At 34.7% G+C, this 18,888-nt stretch overlaps 1 protein-coding gene across 1 annotated transcript in view; it reads right to left on the minus strand.

The window, feature by feature from the left end:
- Window positions 1–18,888, minus strand: part of LOC306888248 (somatolactin-like) — a gene marked incomplete at both ends in the record, with an annotated part of 32,841 nt that overhangs the window by 1,249 nt on the left and 12,704 nt on the right. The window contains 3 exons of the mRNA XM_079446448.1: window positions 1,525–1,638; window positions 4,754–4,860; window positions 16,065–16,131. Of these exons, the coding sequence (XP_079302574.1) occupies window positions 1,525–1,638; window positions 4,754–4,860; window positions 16,065–16,131 (288 nt within the window). The remainder of the gene's footprint in view (window positions 1–1,524; window positions 1,639–4,753; window positions 4,861–16,064; window positions 16,132–18,888) is intronic.

Below are 18,888 nucleotides of genomic sequence, written 5' to 3' on the forward strand. Positions count from 1 at the left end.
TGTATCTGTTATTGATAGATAAGGCATCAGCAACAATATTAGACTCTACAAGAAACATTCAAGCCTCAATTTCACATGCGGAAAAGGCATTTACAAGCACAATTTTTTTTTCTATTTACTGCTAAAGGTCAGAGCAAATGTCAATGGAAAAATAAAATATAAATTATATTTTTTAACTCACATTTTACACAAATCTCAAGTATAAAGAAATAAACCATTTAACAAATGAATAAATACTGACCCCATCTAAACGGACTAAACACTGAATACAGCAGCTCATTTGTTCAGAACACATGGTTCAGGTTTCAGCTTTCCAGTGCAAGTTTAACCTGTATTGAAATGCATGGATGATGTGAATTAAGTTATCTGTGGATGCTGTTTAAGAACATTAACCTGCATATTTTCTTTTACCTGAAAAACTAAAATAGTAAGTTTTGCTTTCTCAAAAATGTATGCATTTATCAAAAGGAATTGGGTATTAGATTATTTATATATATAGTATAAGTATACACACAGAAGGAAACCAGGATTATTTTCTCACCCCAGATTTTTTTTTCTTTTCTTTTTTTAAGGGAGAACAATGTTTCATTTTGATGATTTTTTTTAGACTTTCAGGCTTCAAGTCACTTTGCTTCTCAAGCAAATGTATCTTGATTTAGGAATCTTTAGATATTTGTACTGGAAAACAAGACAAAAACACTAAGTACGAAAAGCATTTTTTTTTTTTTTTGCATGTAAAAAATTAAATAAAAAATAAATTAATTAATAAAAAAAAACAAAAAAAAAATGTTTATGTTTTAAATTGTTTATTCCCCAGTCAAAACATCTACCCATTAATTAACCCATTTAATTAACTTATTCTAATCAAAATTGTGCAAGATAAACTAAATTAAGTTTATTTTCATCACCCCATTGGTTTTAATTGATTATTTGTTAATTATTAATGGTTATGTATTGTTGTAACATGTAAACTTCCTTACATTTTTGTTAAATTTATGCATAATATATATATATATATATATATATATATATATATATATATATATATATATATATATATATATATATATATATATATATATATATATATATATATATATATATATAAAAAAGCTATAAAATCAAGATATAATCAAAATCCAAAATCAAATCTTATTTAAAATCTTATTGATCAAATGTTTTTTTGTTTGTTTGTATTTTTAATGCATACTGGAAAGCAAGGACAAAATACAGATTAAAACATAATTTTTGCTGTGGAGCTTAAAACTCAAGATGTACTTTGAAGTGTCACCACAAATCAAGATCCACAGAAACATAATCCACATAACTTGCTCATATATATATATATATATATATATATATATATATATATATATATATATAAAGCAGCAACCAAATATAAAGAAATTAAGAAATGGCTTTGATTCTTGGCCAACAAGCTAAGCCAGCTCTGGGAGAATGAAATCTCTGGAGTCAATAAGTCATCTCACTTTACAATATAAAATCAATGAAATATCTCCTCACCGAAATCTGCTGAATCTCACTCTTGGAGCCTGGAATGGGGAAGGGTTTGGTGTGGCACATGATTCCTCCCTGATTCCTCAAAGCATGCAGAGGGTACAGGACAAACATCTGCTCCTGTAGGATACATGGGTCATGAAGATGAGGAAATCTTAGAGGAGTCTTGACTCTTTGTTTATGTGTTTTAGGTGTTGTCAATGTGTCATTTAGGCTGCGTTTGACTCTTTTTGACACTTTTGGTTCTCAGTGCAGTGCCAATAGTTCACACAAAAAATTACTCACACGTGTCACTTCAGACGACAGAAAAGCCTTCCTTATAAATGTGTGAATGGAGATTTGAAGTGAGAAATTAAATTATTCTCTGTGAGTTTTCCCACTGTGAGGAGACAATCTACCCAAGAATCTACCTAAGAAATAATCTAACAAGACTGATAGGCATCTCGCAGTGTTTATAATGAGTCTGATTATTCATTAAGATTACAGTCTCATTAATTCAAAGTCATGCACACAGCCGGCAATAATGAGGCAAGGTTGATTAAATGAGACAGAATAATGACATTAAATGAAAGAAAACTTGCTATCAGTCTGGCTAATAATATCTCAACTGATGAGATTAAATTAAATTTGTTATCTGATTCTGTGTTTAATATTACTTAAAAAAAATGCAGTTCATTATACTGCCAAATTATAATACAACTTTATATGATGTAATAAATTATTTCACTGTAAAAACGTGTTGTTCTTCCTCTGTATTTTTGCCTTGTTTTCCAGTATAAATGTCTAAACATTCTTAAATCACGATACCTTTACTTGAGATGCAAAAATATTTTTTTTATGAAAAAATTATAAATGAGTTAATGCCTAAATAAGAAATAAATATATCTCACTGCAGTTCGAAAACAACAATTGTCTTGTTTTCTCTTAATTAAGATGTTTCTTACCCTATTGGCAGATTTAAACTCACTTAATCTTTCTAGATTTTTCAGATATGACTTAAATATGACTTAAAAAACTTAATTTTGAGAATGCCAATGAATGCATGAGTACAGTTAATAATAATGCCAACAAAAATAATGCATGTTTTATTAATGAATGGGAAGTTGCTAGAAATATAGTAACCCAAGATAAAAGAAACTTATTTTTAGTTGAGCTAAAGTCAAGATTTCCAGTCAGAACTAGTGACATTAAAAAAAAAGATACCCATTTAAAACGGTAGTTTGTTATACAAAAGCTTATACTACTGCTAATATGTCTATATGGAACATCATGCATGTTAGGTTTTTATATATACTATTTATTTATTTATTTATTAATTTGTTTGTTTGTTTCAATTAACCATTGCTATAACAAAAAAATGTCACAATAAAACAAATTTTAAATACTGTATATTAAAATATAATATATTATTATATTAAAATGTTTACAAAATATGTTCCATTTTATATGTCATAATGACCAAATAAATGAGGGTAAGTGAGGATAAGAGATACACACACACACAAAAAAAAAAAAACATAAAAAAGTTACCATATGTGTAATATGTGTTATGATTTATACAGAGTATTCTTCTTTTTCAATTTCAATATATAAACATATGTACACATAAAACAACTTTATTTGTGTATAATTCAAAATATATTAATGAACAGCAGCTGCAATAAACTAAATATTTTGCAACAACTACAAAATGATGAAATGTTACTGGAAATAAAGCTACATCTCCAAAAATTTGAATATCGTGAGAAAGTTCATTGTCTTGTAACTTATTTCAAAAAGTTAAATTTCATATATTTTAGATTCATTACACGTAAAATAAAATATTGCAAAAGTTTTTTTTTATTTTTTTTTATTTTGATGATTAGAGCTTACAGCTCATGAAAGTCAAAAATCAGTATCTCAAAATATTAGAATATTTACATTTGAGTTTCAATTAATGTCCATCCCTACAGTATAATATATATATATATCTCTTGTTCTTTGAAACCACAATAATGGAGAAGACTGCTGACTTAGCAATGATCCAGAAGACAATCATTGACACCCTCCACAAAGAGGGTAAGTCACAGAGGGTCATTACTGAAAGCTGTGGCTGTTTACAGAGTGCTGTATCAAAGCATATTAAATGCAAAATTGACTGGAAGGAAGAATTTGGTGCACAAGCAACAGGGATGACCGCAAGCTTGAGAATACTGTCAAGCAAAGCTGATTCAAACACTTGGGAGAGCTTCACAAGGAGTGGACTGAAGCTGGAGTCAGTGCATCAAGAGTCTCCACGCTCAGACGTCTTCAGGAAAAGGGCTACCAAGCCACTTCTGAACCAGAGACAATGTCAGAAGCGACTTACCTGGGCTGTGGAGAAAAATAACTGCACTGTTGCTTATTGGTCCAAAGTCTTCTTTTCAGATGAAAGTAAATTGTGCATTTAATTTGGAAATCAAGGTCCCAGAGTCTGGAGGAAGAGTGGAGAGGCACAGAATCCATGTTGCTTGAAGTCCAGTGTGAAGTTTCCACAGTCAGTGATGATTTGGGTTGCCATGTCATCTGCTGGTGTTGGTCCACTGTGTTTTCTGAAGTCCACAGTCAATGCAGCCATCTACCAGGAGATTTTAGAGCACTTCATGCTTCCGTCTGCTGACAAGCTTTATGGAGATGCTGATTTCATTTTCCAGCAGGACTTGGCACCTGCCCACACTGCCAAAGGTACCAAAAGCTGGTTCAATGACCATGGTGTTACTGTGCTTGATTGGCCAGCAAACTCGCTTGACCTGAACCCCATAGAGAATCTATGGGGTATTGTCAAGAGGAAGATGAGAGACACCAGACCCACCAATGCAGATGACCTGAAGGTTGCTATCAAAGCAACCTGGGCTTCCATTACACCTGAGCAGTGCCACAGGCTGATTGGCTCCATGCCACGCCGCACTGATGCAGTAATTCATGCAAAAGGAGGCCCAACCAAGGGGTCAATCAAACCAACCTTTAGCAACCAATCAGGTTATGTTAGTGTCGCTGTTTTTACTTTCTTGCCAAAACTGGTTTCTATATGAGATTCTGTCCGAGGTCACCTACACAAGCACGGATAATTACTACAGCATTAAAAAAAAAAAAAAAAATGTAATGTAAAGACTAGAGGTTCTTTTGCATCCTATTATCTTTCATGATTTATTTTATTTATTTATTGGACATTTTATATAATTAAGACTCCTTCAAAGCATGTTTTTTTTTCCCTTGCCGTAGGGAGGAAGGCGATGGTGTTCTGGTTGCTGTCTGTGTTGATGAGATGAGGTGATTTGTCTCCGAGTTCTTCAAAGATCTGCTGCTCTGTGTAGATGCTATAGGCTGCCAGCCAAAGCAATCTCTCACAGAGCATAATCCACATCAGGATACTGAAATAATGCCATCGCAGGTGGGCGGCAGACTTCATTAAGTCCTGAATATTGCAATTCTCTTCACATTATGATGTGTCCTACATATTTGAGTGCCCAAACCACACAAATGTGGCTTAATCCAATTTGAACATTAAAGCGATGGATTGAGTCTGTAAATTTCAGAATTAAGCCCACTTTTTTCGGCTGATTCAATTTACAGCACAAACCAACAGACATTGTATCACAGCTCAATTGGTGTGCTCTTCTATTTATGTAAAACTAAGCGCCCACTCTATAATAAGTTTGAAATATGCTGCATTTTAGGGAATAGTTTCAGTTTGAAATCTCAGTTTCAGGTCAAACACAGAAAGAAAAAAAAATATTTGGAAACAAACAACTTTATATGTTATTAGTTGCAAAACTTGTGCTGGGCTTTACTAAATTGACTTTAAATGAGCTAAATTAATTGAAAACTCAGTTCTTAATAACAATCCCCACACCCCAATATAATATATGGATTTATATTAAATATCCATATATGAAATACATTGTTTTATGTATGTGTGTGTGTGTTTTAAGTAAACACACACACACACACACACACACACACATGCACACGCACACATCAATTCATGTTTATATTATGAAAGTAAATATAAAACATATATATTTGATCTTGGAGTTGAAGATGCTGGATGTGGAGGTCCTGGGCTGGTGTGGTTACACGTGGTCTGCGGTTGTGAGGCCGGTTGGATATACTGCCAAATTGTCTGAAACGCCTTTGGAGACGGCTTATGGTAGAGAAATGAACATTCAATTCACGGGCAACAGCTCTGGTGGACATTCCTGCAGTCAGCATGCCAATTGCACGCTCTCTCAAATGTCAAGATGAGCGCACGCGACATCTGTGGCATTGTGCTGTGTGATAAAACTGCACATTTTAGAGTGGCCTTTTATTGTGGCCAGCCTAAGGCACACCTGTGCAATAATCATGCTCTCTAATCAGCATCTTGATATGTCACACCTGTGAGGTGGATGGATTATCTCGGCAAAGGAGAAGTGCTCACTAACACAGATTTAGACAGATTTGTGAACAATATTTGAGAGAAATAGGCCTTTTGTGTACATAGAAAAAGTCTTAGATCTTTGAGTTCAGCTCATGAAAAATGAGGGCAAAAACAAAAGTGTTGCGTTTATAATTTTGTTCAGTGTAAACGGCAATGCCACAATTAAAAAAAAAAAAAGCTTTTAAACAATTTAAGCCTAAATTTAGCCAAGGCTAGCATCTTAAGCAGTTTTTTTTAATTTTCTCAATTTATTTTTGTAGGAGATTCTCAACTTTTTGTTGTATAAACTTGAAACGATAAATTGAGAAAACTCAAAATTTTAAGGGAACCAGCTTCAGCAGATTTTTAAGTTGGCTCAACTTTGTTTGTTTTTTTACAGTGTGGGTTTCATTGACAGTCTGTCTTGTCCTTTATTTTGTATTTCCTGATGAGGTGATTTTTAGGGGTCACTTGATTTTTAAAGGGTCCGTCTCAGTTCCAATGAGAGAGAGAGGCTGAGAAACTGTAGCTGTCCACAGACTCACACTTACGCAGGTCAGACGTCAGAGAGCCGTTCCTTATTCACACATCTTCATCAGGACACCTGCAGCTTTAGATGTCTCAGCAGCCACCCGGCCGCCACACACCCAAACCATTCCAACACCCTAATCTCTTAATCTCAGTCCTAATCTCACTTCATGTGTCTGTTTTCATTGCATTCAAATGCAGCTTCTGACTCCAGTTAGAGGAAACTCTGTGCTGCCATAAATACACAACATGAATGTTCATGTGAATATTCACTAAGCAAATAAAAAATACATTGCACTCACATATACACTTAAATTTTTACATATAATACATTTACACAACATTTTTAATAAAATATCTCAGAACAAATTTATACAGTAGTTTTCTTTTTGCATTTTGATAAATATTGTATTTTCACAGACAGTGAAGGAAATTAATTTCGAGGTCATAAAATATATAATAATCAATAGACCAACGTAGTTAATCGATTTCTAGTTGCTGTACATTTATCTGTCTCCCTTGTTGTTTTCTTTCAGAAAATAATCATATTCATAAAATAAGTTCACGCTGTGATCAAGCTTTGCCACATATTTATTTCCACTGTAAGACCTCTTTGAAAATTAATAAAGCAAAGTAAAAAAAGTAAATATATATCATGCAAATCAACAAATATTAATGCAATCAAGTGTAGCAAACTGTGCAATTATTTTATAAGCATCAGTTGCTACCCCCCCCCCCCCCCCCTCCCCAATTTTTTATTTTTTTTTAAATAATAATAATTCAGAAAGTGCTAAAATAGGAACTAGTTTCTGGGTTTCAACCTAAAATAAGAATTCCCTGCAGCACATTTATACAATTGTATTATTGTCTAACCACTAAGTGGCACCAAAACTGACAGATTTCCTTAGATAAAGGTGTTGAGAAAGTTACTACATTTATTTTTAATAGGACACGGTGTTGGTGGGAGACAGCCAAGATACCTCTGAATTTACAATGACACTCAGCTTTGTTAGAGCATAATTCAGTTTTAACAAATTAGTTGAAATGGGTGAATAAATGAATGCACATTTAGTATTTGGTCCCTTTAAAAGCAAACAAACAAACAAACAAGCAATTGAACAAACAAACATCAAACAAACACCAAACAAACAATAAATAAATAAATAACCTGTGGTTCATGGTCACTTGTATCCAAATCTGCATCGCCCCAAATTATTAAGACTGCCAATGTGAATGTGTTACACTTGAGTGGGTGAGAAGGAGGTTATCAAATCAGTCTTTTCAAGGACTCCCAAAAGATAAAGTCTGGCCCGGGATAATTCATGTTAAGGAACGGGAAACATGCCATTTCCAGATGTAAAGGGTGCAAAGACACTCAAGTGCGGAGCCACTTTAGCCCAGAAGAGAGCCGCAATTTCAGCACACACATGAATATTTATTATTCCCCGACGTTCATGGCAAATTACCGCACAGCTTCCTCTCGTTCCTTCCTATGTTTGATTGACAAGCTAACTAATCAATCTGGGTACTATCAACTTTATAATTAAGCTTCATTGGGGGTTGAATGTGGTGTTATGAGTGGGTCTGTGTGTGTTTATAGTAATTTACATTAATTCAGGCTAGCACATTTTAAGCACAGCTCTCCAAAAATATATGAATAAATAAATAAAATAAAGAGACATGACCTTAAAAGGAATATTGCAATAGTCTCACAAGTGTGAGGATAAACAAACATAATATACAATTTCAAAGCATTTTCTTATTTCAAATGATGCCATAAATAAATAAAATATTTTCAGTACTTTTAAACCATTTCGCTGAGGTTTGTATAGTGAGGAAACACTCCGGCTCGGCCTAGAAACTGTTTCTGTATTTTACTGTTGTCTCACCTCTTATGTGAAAGCCTGCATCATACGATCCAGTATTTCAGCACTTGCTGAATGTTATGAATGTGTAAATCTTTACAAATGTTCTCGGTGCAGTGGAGGTTTCTCTTCCTTTATATATTGTAATGACGTCTTGTGTCCACTTGCTCCAAGCTCAGTTATTGGGAAATGCGGTGTCCTGATTTATGATGATTGTTATCACTTAAAGCGCACTAAAGCAAACTTAATAAATGTCTCTCTGTGTGTGTAGGAGGACGGCTTTAGTGCAGTGAAGCCTGCAACGCTTAGTGCATCAGCTTGATGGTCAGTGTGACAAATACATTAGCTGAAAGCAGCCAATGCATTGTTTTCTAACGAGGATTTGCTGATACAAAGGGACAATGTGTGCGTTTTACAATGTGATACCAATTATCCTTGGGCGAATACAAGAATGTAGGGTGAGAAGAAATTATGCATCTTTATGATGGTCTTAATTAGTCATTCTACTTCCATCATCTTGTCAGCCAACAGAACGAAATGTGGATAAAATAAATGCTTAATGTATTTGAGGAGTGGCTTGTTTTGATATATTAAAAAGCTTTCTAATGCTCTAATTAGCATTAGTGCCTTCAGAAGATGCTTAGCAACTCAACTCAAATTAATTCTTGACATGCGTTAAAAATGTCTACTTTGTTCAAAGCCCCATTTTAATTCAAATGTATCAAGAATACATCAGGTTACTGAGGATGTCGATGGAATTTCTTTTTTTGGATATGCTAGAGCTTTCTTCAATCCCAATGATGGCATGCACATTAATATTCAGTAGCAAAACGTCCAATATTCTAGTTCTAGTTTATTGCACAAATGAATCCTATAATTCCATGCACAACATTCCATTTGAAAAAGGGAGACTTAAGCTCAGTTTTGAACTGTGCTATGGTGTTTTGATTAATGACAGATGAGATCAGGAAATCTGTTATTTTATTCATTTATTTATTTTTAAGCAAACATTACTCCATTGATTCCTTCTTCCTAGGTTAAAACGTTAAGGTAGCTGTTCAAATGTGCAAAATGGTGATTTTCCTACATTCTAAAAATATTCTTTTACTTTCTAAATTTAATTTATTTATTTATTTTTCATCAGAATTCATTGAACATGATTGATGTTGCATTGTTTAATGTTTGTGTAAAAAAAAAAAAAAAACACTGGTATTTATTAGTGAAATAAAATTAGTACTAGAGTAAGTTCTAAAAAAAATTAAAATAAAAAAAAAATAAACCTGTTTTGAATTCAGTACGACTCATTTAATTACGTGAGCAGTCTGAATTTCATCTGAGCTAACAAGGAAATCATGGGGATTCAGACTCATTTTAAGACATTACTGCGCATGTAAACAGACCCGTCGAGTTGTGTACATTAATGCGCTTTAGAATGCAAATACAGCCAACAGACGATTATTCCGGCCTGAGGCTCACAGTTAAGGTCTAAATGATGAAGTTCTAGGCAGCAACATCTGGTTGTAAATGCCAGAGCGTGTGCGCATGCAAGCGTCCAAACAACAAAGCCATCAATCAATCAACCAACCAGCACACAACGTGGGCCTATGAATAAATACGGAACCGGAGCGCTCTGTTGCACAAGCTGTTATGTATGCGGAGTGTGTGAGAGGTGGGGTTATGGAGAGATTAGGTAGATGACAGTTCTTGGCTAAAGATGCATTACCGCTTCGCTCTGAGCGTAATTAGTCCTCTATGTTAAAACCCAACCACCTACTCCTCGTCTCGCAACTTCCATCTCGCCCTTGTCCTCCTGTCACCCTCTGGCAAAACTCCTGAATCCTAATCTGCAATATTTCCCTCTCCAAAGGTAGATGTAGCCCACACTGCAATACAGAAGCGATTATCTGAAGAAAGAAGGCTGCAAATGAGATCAGTCACACCGATATCCTTCCCTTACGCCGCAAAGATATGCAGCCACACAACCAGGGCGAACCAATCAGATTCAGAGCCGGAGCACAGCTGGAGTTGCGTAAACACCGTTCGCTTAGTGCTGCTCACTTTTCCCCGTACCTCCTTTCATCCACACAAAGTACATCTGAGGATCGGCCTGATGCTTGGAAGTCGCCGAGCCCAGATTATATTTTCTTCAAAGCGGGATCCAAGAAAGTGGTGTAAATAGAACACGCCGTCTACCCTCCAGGACTTTGGTTCTTCAGAGACTCGTAAATCTAAGGTGTTTTGTCTGTGAGGATAAAGACCGTCAAACGCACCGAGTTGGTTCCTTTCATTTTTTAAGCCACTGGCTATGCCTCTCACATGTCCGCCCCTCGCGGGTTATCTGAGGATCAAACGTAGCAAGAGTCGGGTCTCGCTGTCAAGCATGGTGTCTTGGAGAGGAGCGGGAGGACAGATGCTGTTAAGAGATGTCTCGCGCATAAGCAGGGCACTTCTTCACCCTTTTTCTTGTTTTCGAAGCACAAGCTATCTTTGAGCTCTGAATGTTTCTTAGCTGTCCAACGCAGCATCTCCATCCTTTTGACCTTTTTCGCTCGGCAAGGCCTTTGGCTGATTTTCGAGTCACTGAGGGTTTTAGTGTGGTTATCAGATCAGTTGAGTTCTGTATCTTTTTTAGCTTTCTGTCTCTGTAGCTGTTGCCTGTGTGCGTCAGAGTTAGTTTGAACTATGGTAGTCTAAAGACTCAATGATTATTGTTGAGACATCAACTCAATGCAGCTGAAGCTTGAAGGTTAAGTGGGTAATTTATCGATGTTAAAATATCTTCTTCTATTCCAGTTCACTGTGGACATACAACTACAATAGATTTAAGCTGTTTGTAGGTCGATTCATGCATACATTTAACAAGGTTGCTTACAGAGTGACCTTATACAGAACCAATGGCATACGTTTGGGGAGGGACTCTGCTTTTCTGACCACTGACAGATGAGTTCAGGAAAGAAAAAACAAAACAAAAACAAACATCATTGACCTTAATCATTTATCACTACATTTATCTTAATCACTACAGGCCTCTTTCTAGCAAAAATAAATAAATATATAAAATAAAATAAATATTTGAACATTCTTACAACATATTTTTATTATTATGCATATACCTAACATATTTATAATTGAAAAGATCTGAAAGTGGGGAAAGACTAATTTATTTCTAAATTCATTCTCTGAAAATTGAGAAAAAAACTTAATAACTGAAACATTTTAAAGGGTATTTAGATATTTTGACTTTTCTGACTATTGAGTTTTGGAAATATATATATATTGTTTTTCTCTCATTACATTTTTTATCCTATTTTTTTAAATAAAATTTTAATTCCTCTGGGTAATTAATTATTTTGAAAACACATTTGAATTAATAATCATTTTATAATTTTAATTGATCTTAATCATTAGGCTACTTTCCAGCAAAACAATCTAAACACCCTTAAACATAATAAACAAAATGTATTATACATAATTAACTTTATTTTCCTTTCCCCAAATTATTTTTATTTATTTATTTTTTTTACAGCACATACCTCAAAAAAATTTTTTTACAGCACATACCTCAAAAAATATTTTTATATTAATAATATTAAACATCTGCTAGTTATAAAATAAATAACTAGAAAAATATTTTTATATTAATAATATTAAACATCTGCTAGTTGGGAAAGACACATACATTCATACATACATACACACACACACACACACACACACACACACACACACACACATATATATATATATATATATATATATATATATATATATATATATATATATATATATATATATATTTTTTTTTTTTTTTTTTTTTTATTATTAAAATGTGTTCTCTCAAAATTAGGGGCAAAAAAGTCCTAAAAACTGAAACATTTGAAAAGCTATTTAGATATAAATAATAATAATAATAATAATTACTATTATTATTAAGATAGATTGATTGATTGATTGCTTGATTGATTGATTGATTGATTGATTGATTGATTGATTGATTGATTAATAGATAGATATAGATGTCTCTGCAAACTTGTACATATGTAAAACAAATCTTTTTTTTTCATACTTGGTTTATTTGCATTTTCATTAAATGCTATTATGCATTTTTATTATTATTAGATGCAGCAGTTTCAGACTGGAAGAGCTGTGCTTTGTCAAATGCAAATATGCATCTTCAAAGTTGAGGGTAAGGTTTAAAAACTATGCATATCGACTAATTAGAAACATTCCGCTGCGAGAGGGTGATAGAGGTGAATGCATATTCGGCATATTCAAATCGAAAGTTTTTCTTTTCCAGTACAGCCTACTTCATATTCGGCAGCTCTTAGAATAACAGAAGTGTTTTGATAATTAATGCAGTAAGGGTTAGGGGTCGATCCTGACACTTACAGCCAAGCTCTCCTCCAAAACAAAATATCTCCTGCACCTTCTGTTTTATTGTCTGCCGTTCCGGGCGCTGTGTGTGGCAGTGATTGTCAGCTAACCTTTCGAAAACCCCTCTCCTTCTATTTACCATGCTGAGTCTACACCCTCTCCCACAAACACCCTCATTGGGATTCGGGGCACAGACAAATTGCTCACTAGGTCCCATGTGAAATGAGATTTAACTGAAAAAAAATACTTGCTAAGACTCTGCATAAATCATACAAAAATAGAGGGAGTATAAAAAACAAGGCATAATTAGTTCACTTCCGATTTTTTAAGGAACATTTTGCATGATACGTCCATTGTCCTCATCATGGCAGCTTCCCTGAAGGTCTTGGCAGCAGTGTGTTCATCCTTTTTGTGTACTTAATGTCATGGTGGCGTCTGAGGAGCCATAATCATCACAACAACAATGCCGCTAAAATGTGTCGCTGTGAATAACCACAGTTCTGCTATCTGGGACTTTAGAAGCCGCACACACATGTGCCAAACCTGTAAGATTAACAAGTTTTGCATTGTCTCGTAGTTGCTCATGCAAAACTGTGGCAGGATGTTGTTATGTATTTGATAATGTGTTCTGAGTGGTTTTTAGAACATAGCTATGTAGTTGCCAGGGTGTTCTGGGTGGTTGCTTAATAATCCAAGTAAAAAGTGTCTATCCAAAGAGTACACTTTGGTCCCAATATGGGATATGGGTTGGTTCCCTCCTTCAATGTAAGTGTATAGCATTTATACATTTATTTGTAAATTAATTAATTACATAATACTACTAATAATAATTATTATTATCTATATTATATACAGTAGTTCACAATGTAGGCTTAGGTTTCTTCAAATTATTATACAAGTATAACAAAATCTGCATTTTTTAAAATTATTATAAAAAAATAAGATTGAAGTTTGAAAATTTCCAATTGACTTGCATTAATATAATGCAACTGCATTCAAAATGTAGCCAACATTAATGATATTTGCAAACTAATTTCCGGATTTTACTGCAAAGACGGCGTCTGAGTGAATGATGATCCTCACGCACAGCAGATAGAAAATAAGACGTGAAATGATCATCATGACACCAGCATAACAGTTCCAAGTAGGGCACATCTAGGATCCACATCTAGGGGGTGGAGATTGGTAGGTTTAGGTATATGTAAGGTGGGATCCAACCACGCCCCCTGGATCTTGTGGGCTGCAGCGAGATGCTTCTCAACAGTTCTGAAAAAAACAAACAAACAGACAAAAAACAAAAAAACTCAAGCATACCTAAAATTTTAACGCTATTCTTTTGCTGCCTAGATAGCACTGATATTTCTTTCAGGAAATGTCTATCTGGCTTGATATTTCAAGACATTTCAGACTAACACTGTCAGAATAAGAGCGTTTTTGTTCAATACACTCAAATAACCACTGAAGAAAGTCTTTCTGAATGACACGGATGGGACACCAGTTAACTATCAATGGCTCTAAATAACAAGCAAAAAACACCGTTAAAGAAAAGGCCACTAGAGAACTGCAACAGCATCAACTGAACAGAGAAACAGATACATAAAAAAAAAAAATTAAAAAAAAAATAATAATAACAAAAAAACAACAACAAAAAAAGAAAAACTGAAAGCATTACGTTGTGTTAGTGACAAAATCTATACATCAGCCCTTGTAAATAATGGAAATTATTTTCAGATCTAAATAGAAATAAATATTAGTGCTATGAATTGATTTTAAAATTAACTGTAATTAATCATGATTAAATGCATATTATTAATATATAATTATATTGTCATAATTTCACAATGCATTTCCAAATTAATGTAGAAACAACATAAAGAGGGTATAATTTAAATGTGTTTAATGCCATCTTTTTTACTAAGTAGCCTATTATTAATGAAGGCCAGTAATACCGATACATGAATATACAATAATGTATACAATGAATATACAGTAATATTAATTTTCCTGAATTTGTAATTATAGCCATTCAATATTACAGTAGCCCATAACTGAAAGCCATTATGTTAAAATATAATTGGCTTTGAAAAAAAAATTAAAAATTAAAATAAAATTATATATATACACAAACACACACACACACACACATATATACGTATATACATACACACACATATATCTATATATGTATATATATTATTTAAGTGAACCTTTAAAAAATTCATATTTTTTAATGGAAAACTGTAGTGTTTATTGTAAATAACTTATCCGTGCTCCTCAGTATTTTTTTAAAATTCATGTGCCTTTGTAATCTTTAATCAAAAATGTTAACCTCCCCTCCCCCTCAAAACGAGTCGTCTTCTCTTCCGGTCACGAGCAATGGCACAAGGGCGGAGCTAGTGACGTAAGGAGCAATCGCTGGGATAAACGACAGGGGAAAAGCTGCTGATGCTTCACTTTATAGAAATAAATTCATTGACCAGTGCTGACGTGAGCCATGGGGGAGTACATTACCCTTAAAAATAGAAAGGCTATTAGGATATTACCACAACATTACTCTTAGAATATCACAAAGTATTCATTTTTATGAATATGACCTAACCTGATAGAGGACACGCAGTCATTCAGACAGTCTCTCGCTCGCTCGCACGCACGCGCTGTTAGGCATGTTTTGTGCCGTTGATCGTCCTCGTCATCGTCATCCTCAATAAATGAAAAAATTATTCATGCTAGGGTGTCAGTGGTGAATCCAGTGGAGAGAAATCTTTATTCAAGCAACACAAGTTAATCAGCTCTTTTTCTTTTGTTCTTTGAATTGCATTAATGACAAAGACTGCAGCAGGTTTCACTTTAAAAGCAGCGCTGTTTCTTTAAAACCTGATGCACATGTCGAGGATCTGACACATATGATTTTCTCCCAAATCTTTATCCTCATTTAGGACTCTTTAACTGTGTTTACGAGGTCACTCGCCAAAAACTCATCAGCTGCTTCACACACAGCACGCCAGCAACTAAATAACTTCTCTTTTGCATCTTATTTTGCTTGATAGTGTGTTTATATAATCTACTGTAATGCTAACCAAAGAGATGCCAGAAAGCTCTAATAAACAGATTTGTTTTCAGTTTGTCGCGGGTAAATTCTGTACGTCTTACCTTCCCTTTGGAAGGGAACATCACTGACATCTCCTACGTCCAGCTGTCAGTCTCTGAGTGTAATGTGATCTGACACAGACTGATGCATTTGTAAGACATGAGGAATGGCCCTGGGATGTAGCAGTGAGTAAGTCAGCCTCCCAAACAGCGGCGCAGAGGAGGAACAAAGACCTGCTGCACTACAACACGAGTCAGTCCCTACTGGCTCTGACCTTCTGAATCTTTCCGTTCGCTGACATGTTTGTGAAAGAGTTGAGGGAATGCTGGGGCCAGAGGCGACTGAGAGAAAAGAGAGAAGAGTTATTCTCAGACTCAGCGTTCTACCAAAACCAAAGCAACAGTGGATATAGAGACCTGACTAATTAAACGGGTCAGTCAGGCGTTATTGCAAAATAAACCCTGCTGGAGTAATCAGAACCTTAATGCGCATTGCCTAAAGGGCTTTATTTTAATTATGAATAGATACATTAAAGAGTCAGTTACAGGGTTATGTGTATTATATACAAATATTAGACCAGACAATCAGAGTATTTAGATTTGTGTTTTTAATGATAATGGTCTCAAAAGGATGTTGTTCACTGTCAATATTCTGTTTTGTACAAACCAGTCAAAAATGTAATTTAGAGCTCGCAGAAATACAGTATTATCTTGCCCTTGTACCTAAATTCTTAAAAGATCAAAGGTGGTCTTCTTAAAAGCATTGAAACATGAAGAACAAGGTTTACTCATAAGCCATTTACTTCAAGTTCAAGTAAAGTCGAGCCGAGAGAGCTACATTAAAATAATAGTTCACCCAAAATGAAATTGCAAAGAACAGAGCAAGACGCTATTTTTGTCCCTGATTTGCAGTACTCCTGTTCTTTAAGTTCACAGCCAAAAATCTGCTTTTATTTACCCTCAAACCTGTTTGATGTAAGGGTATTTTAGCTTTTTAAAGATCATCAAAAACAGCTTGTAGTCCATATGACTTGTACATTATATTAAGTCTTCTGAGGTCCAGTGAAAACTTCATATGTGGAACAGACCAACATTGAAATCATAATTCACTGATCATTTTCAAACTTCAGCTTTCAAAGCTGCAAAATGTCATTCTCCATTTTACAGATTTGAACTGAGAACCAAAGGCATTTGATGCCAGTCCTGGCACAGCACACCATTATTAATTCTGAAAACAGAACACTGCACCAGCCTTAAAGTTAGCATCACTCTGGTTCACACGACAAAAAACAACAACAACAAAACAAACAATAAAAAACACATACGTAATATGATTTTTCCATTTGCTTCTGGATTATTGTAGAAAGTAAGCTCTATGACCAACAAAACTTTATGATTATTACAGGTTTTGTTCATCATGATAATCGTCACAAATGAACACAACTTTATGAATTTTGAATCCTAAATACAGATGACATAAGTAAAAAGAAAGCATAGGGTACCATGGTCACATGACTTCAGTGTCTCTTTGTGTTCATTTAAAAAAAAAAAAAAAAAGTTTGTCTACATTTCCATTTAAAGTAAAAGCTTATGTATACTGTAAATTTCAATTTGTGAACTTCAAAAAATCTTGCTCCTTCCCTTTAAAAAATCTAGTTAACGTTACTTAGTATATTCAAGTTTTCATATTTAATTTCATTTAACCTTTATTTAACCAGAACAATTTCTTATTTACAATAACAGCCTGGCAGGAGAATGAATATCTCCTGAGACATACAAACATATATCATAAATTGACTTCTGAGTAAACTTAAATATATTGAGCAACCTTAACTAGATTTTTCTGAGGTAATAAATCAAGGCAGGATACTGTATATATATATATATATATATATATATAATTATTATTTTTATTTTTTTTCCCAAGTAGGCCTAATGTTAATATATTGAAATGTACAATGTATCTTATGTCATAGAATGAAACCTGAGAATATTTGGAGCTTCAGGGCGATGGAAGTCTCCATGTTTTGGCCCACAAAAGAAACATCTTCCTTGCCACACTCCATTTATCCATTTTCAGGACATTTTCATGAGTTTTGCAGGAAATTTTCTGTGAAAAAAACACTAGACTATCATACTTTTGTGGTATTGTTTGCCCTTTTTGAAGCTTGACAAATATCACAATGATCAAGTATTGCATGAATGTTTCTTCTCCAGGACTATGGGTTTGCAATGACATAATGACAGTAAATAAAGACAGAATTGTCAGTTTGGGTTGAATTATTGGTTTAACAGCATTTGTCGGTTGGGATTTGACTGAAACAAATAAGTAAAAGTTGGCCGAAATGTTAATTTTTTTTCTCCTTTGCTGTAGACTGAAGTCTCATAGTAGTTTGCTAATCGTGTCATAGGGAATTACTGACCAAGTCATGGTTACCTGCAGTAGAACTGCATCTGCAATCTGCAGGCCTCTAATCCAGAGTATGTCAATGAGAATGTCACGCTTCCACCAAGAGAGAAAAGGGGAGAACGACGGAAAAATAAAACAGCATGACTACAGCCGAATCATCGCGTGCTCTTTAATCTCTCTCCCTCCTCCTGCTCCTCTCTCCTTTATCCTTTCTGCTCAAATCTAGGACACTTTTTTTGTTTTATTTTCATCTTGGTTCTCAGGAGTCTTAGAGGCGAGAAACAATCCAAAGCTCCAGAAGCATTCATTGTGCACTGGAGTTCTCTGCAAAGACACTTTTCCAAGTGTAAAAATATCTGTGTGCACGTGATTCACACGTGAGCATTTGCATACATGTATGTGTAAGCATCAGGGTTCTGTAACCGACGGAACGTGTTGCGAATGCGTGCAATCTAGATTCGTGGGCCAACAAAGGGAATTTACCCAACGGACCGCTGTTAGCGAAGCAGCCACACACAACAATCAGATAAGACGTCAGCGAACAGCAGGCAGAGGCGTGCGCCGCAGGAACACAAAGACGGCCGTGTCATTAAAGGAATACTCAAAGGTGCAGATATCTCCATCTTACAAAGAAGGGAATTCTCCAGGCGTGAAAAGGGAAGCGTTGCGATAGCGCTGGAAGGGAACGC

This window comes from Barbus barbus, assembly GCF_936440315.1.
Source record: "Barbus barbus genome assembly, chromosome: 22".
Classification (NCBI taxonomy): Eukaryota; Metazoa; Chordata; class Actinopteri; order Cypriniformes; family Cyprinidae; genus Barbus; species Barbus barbus.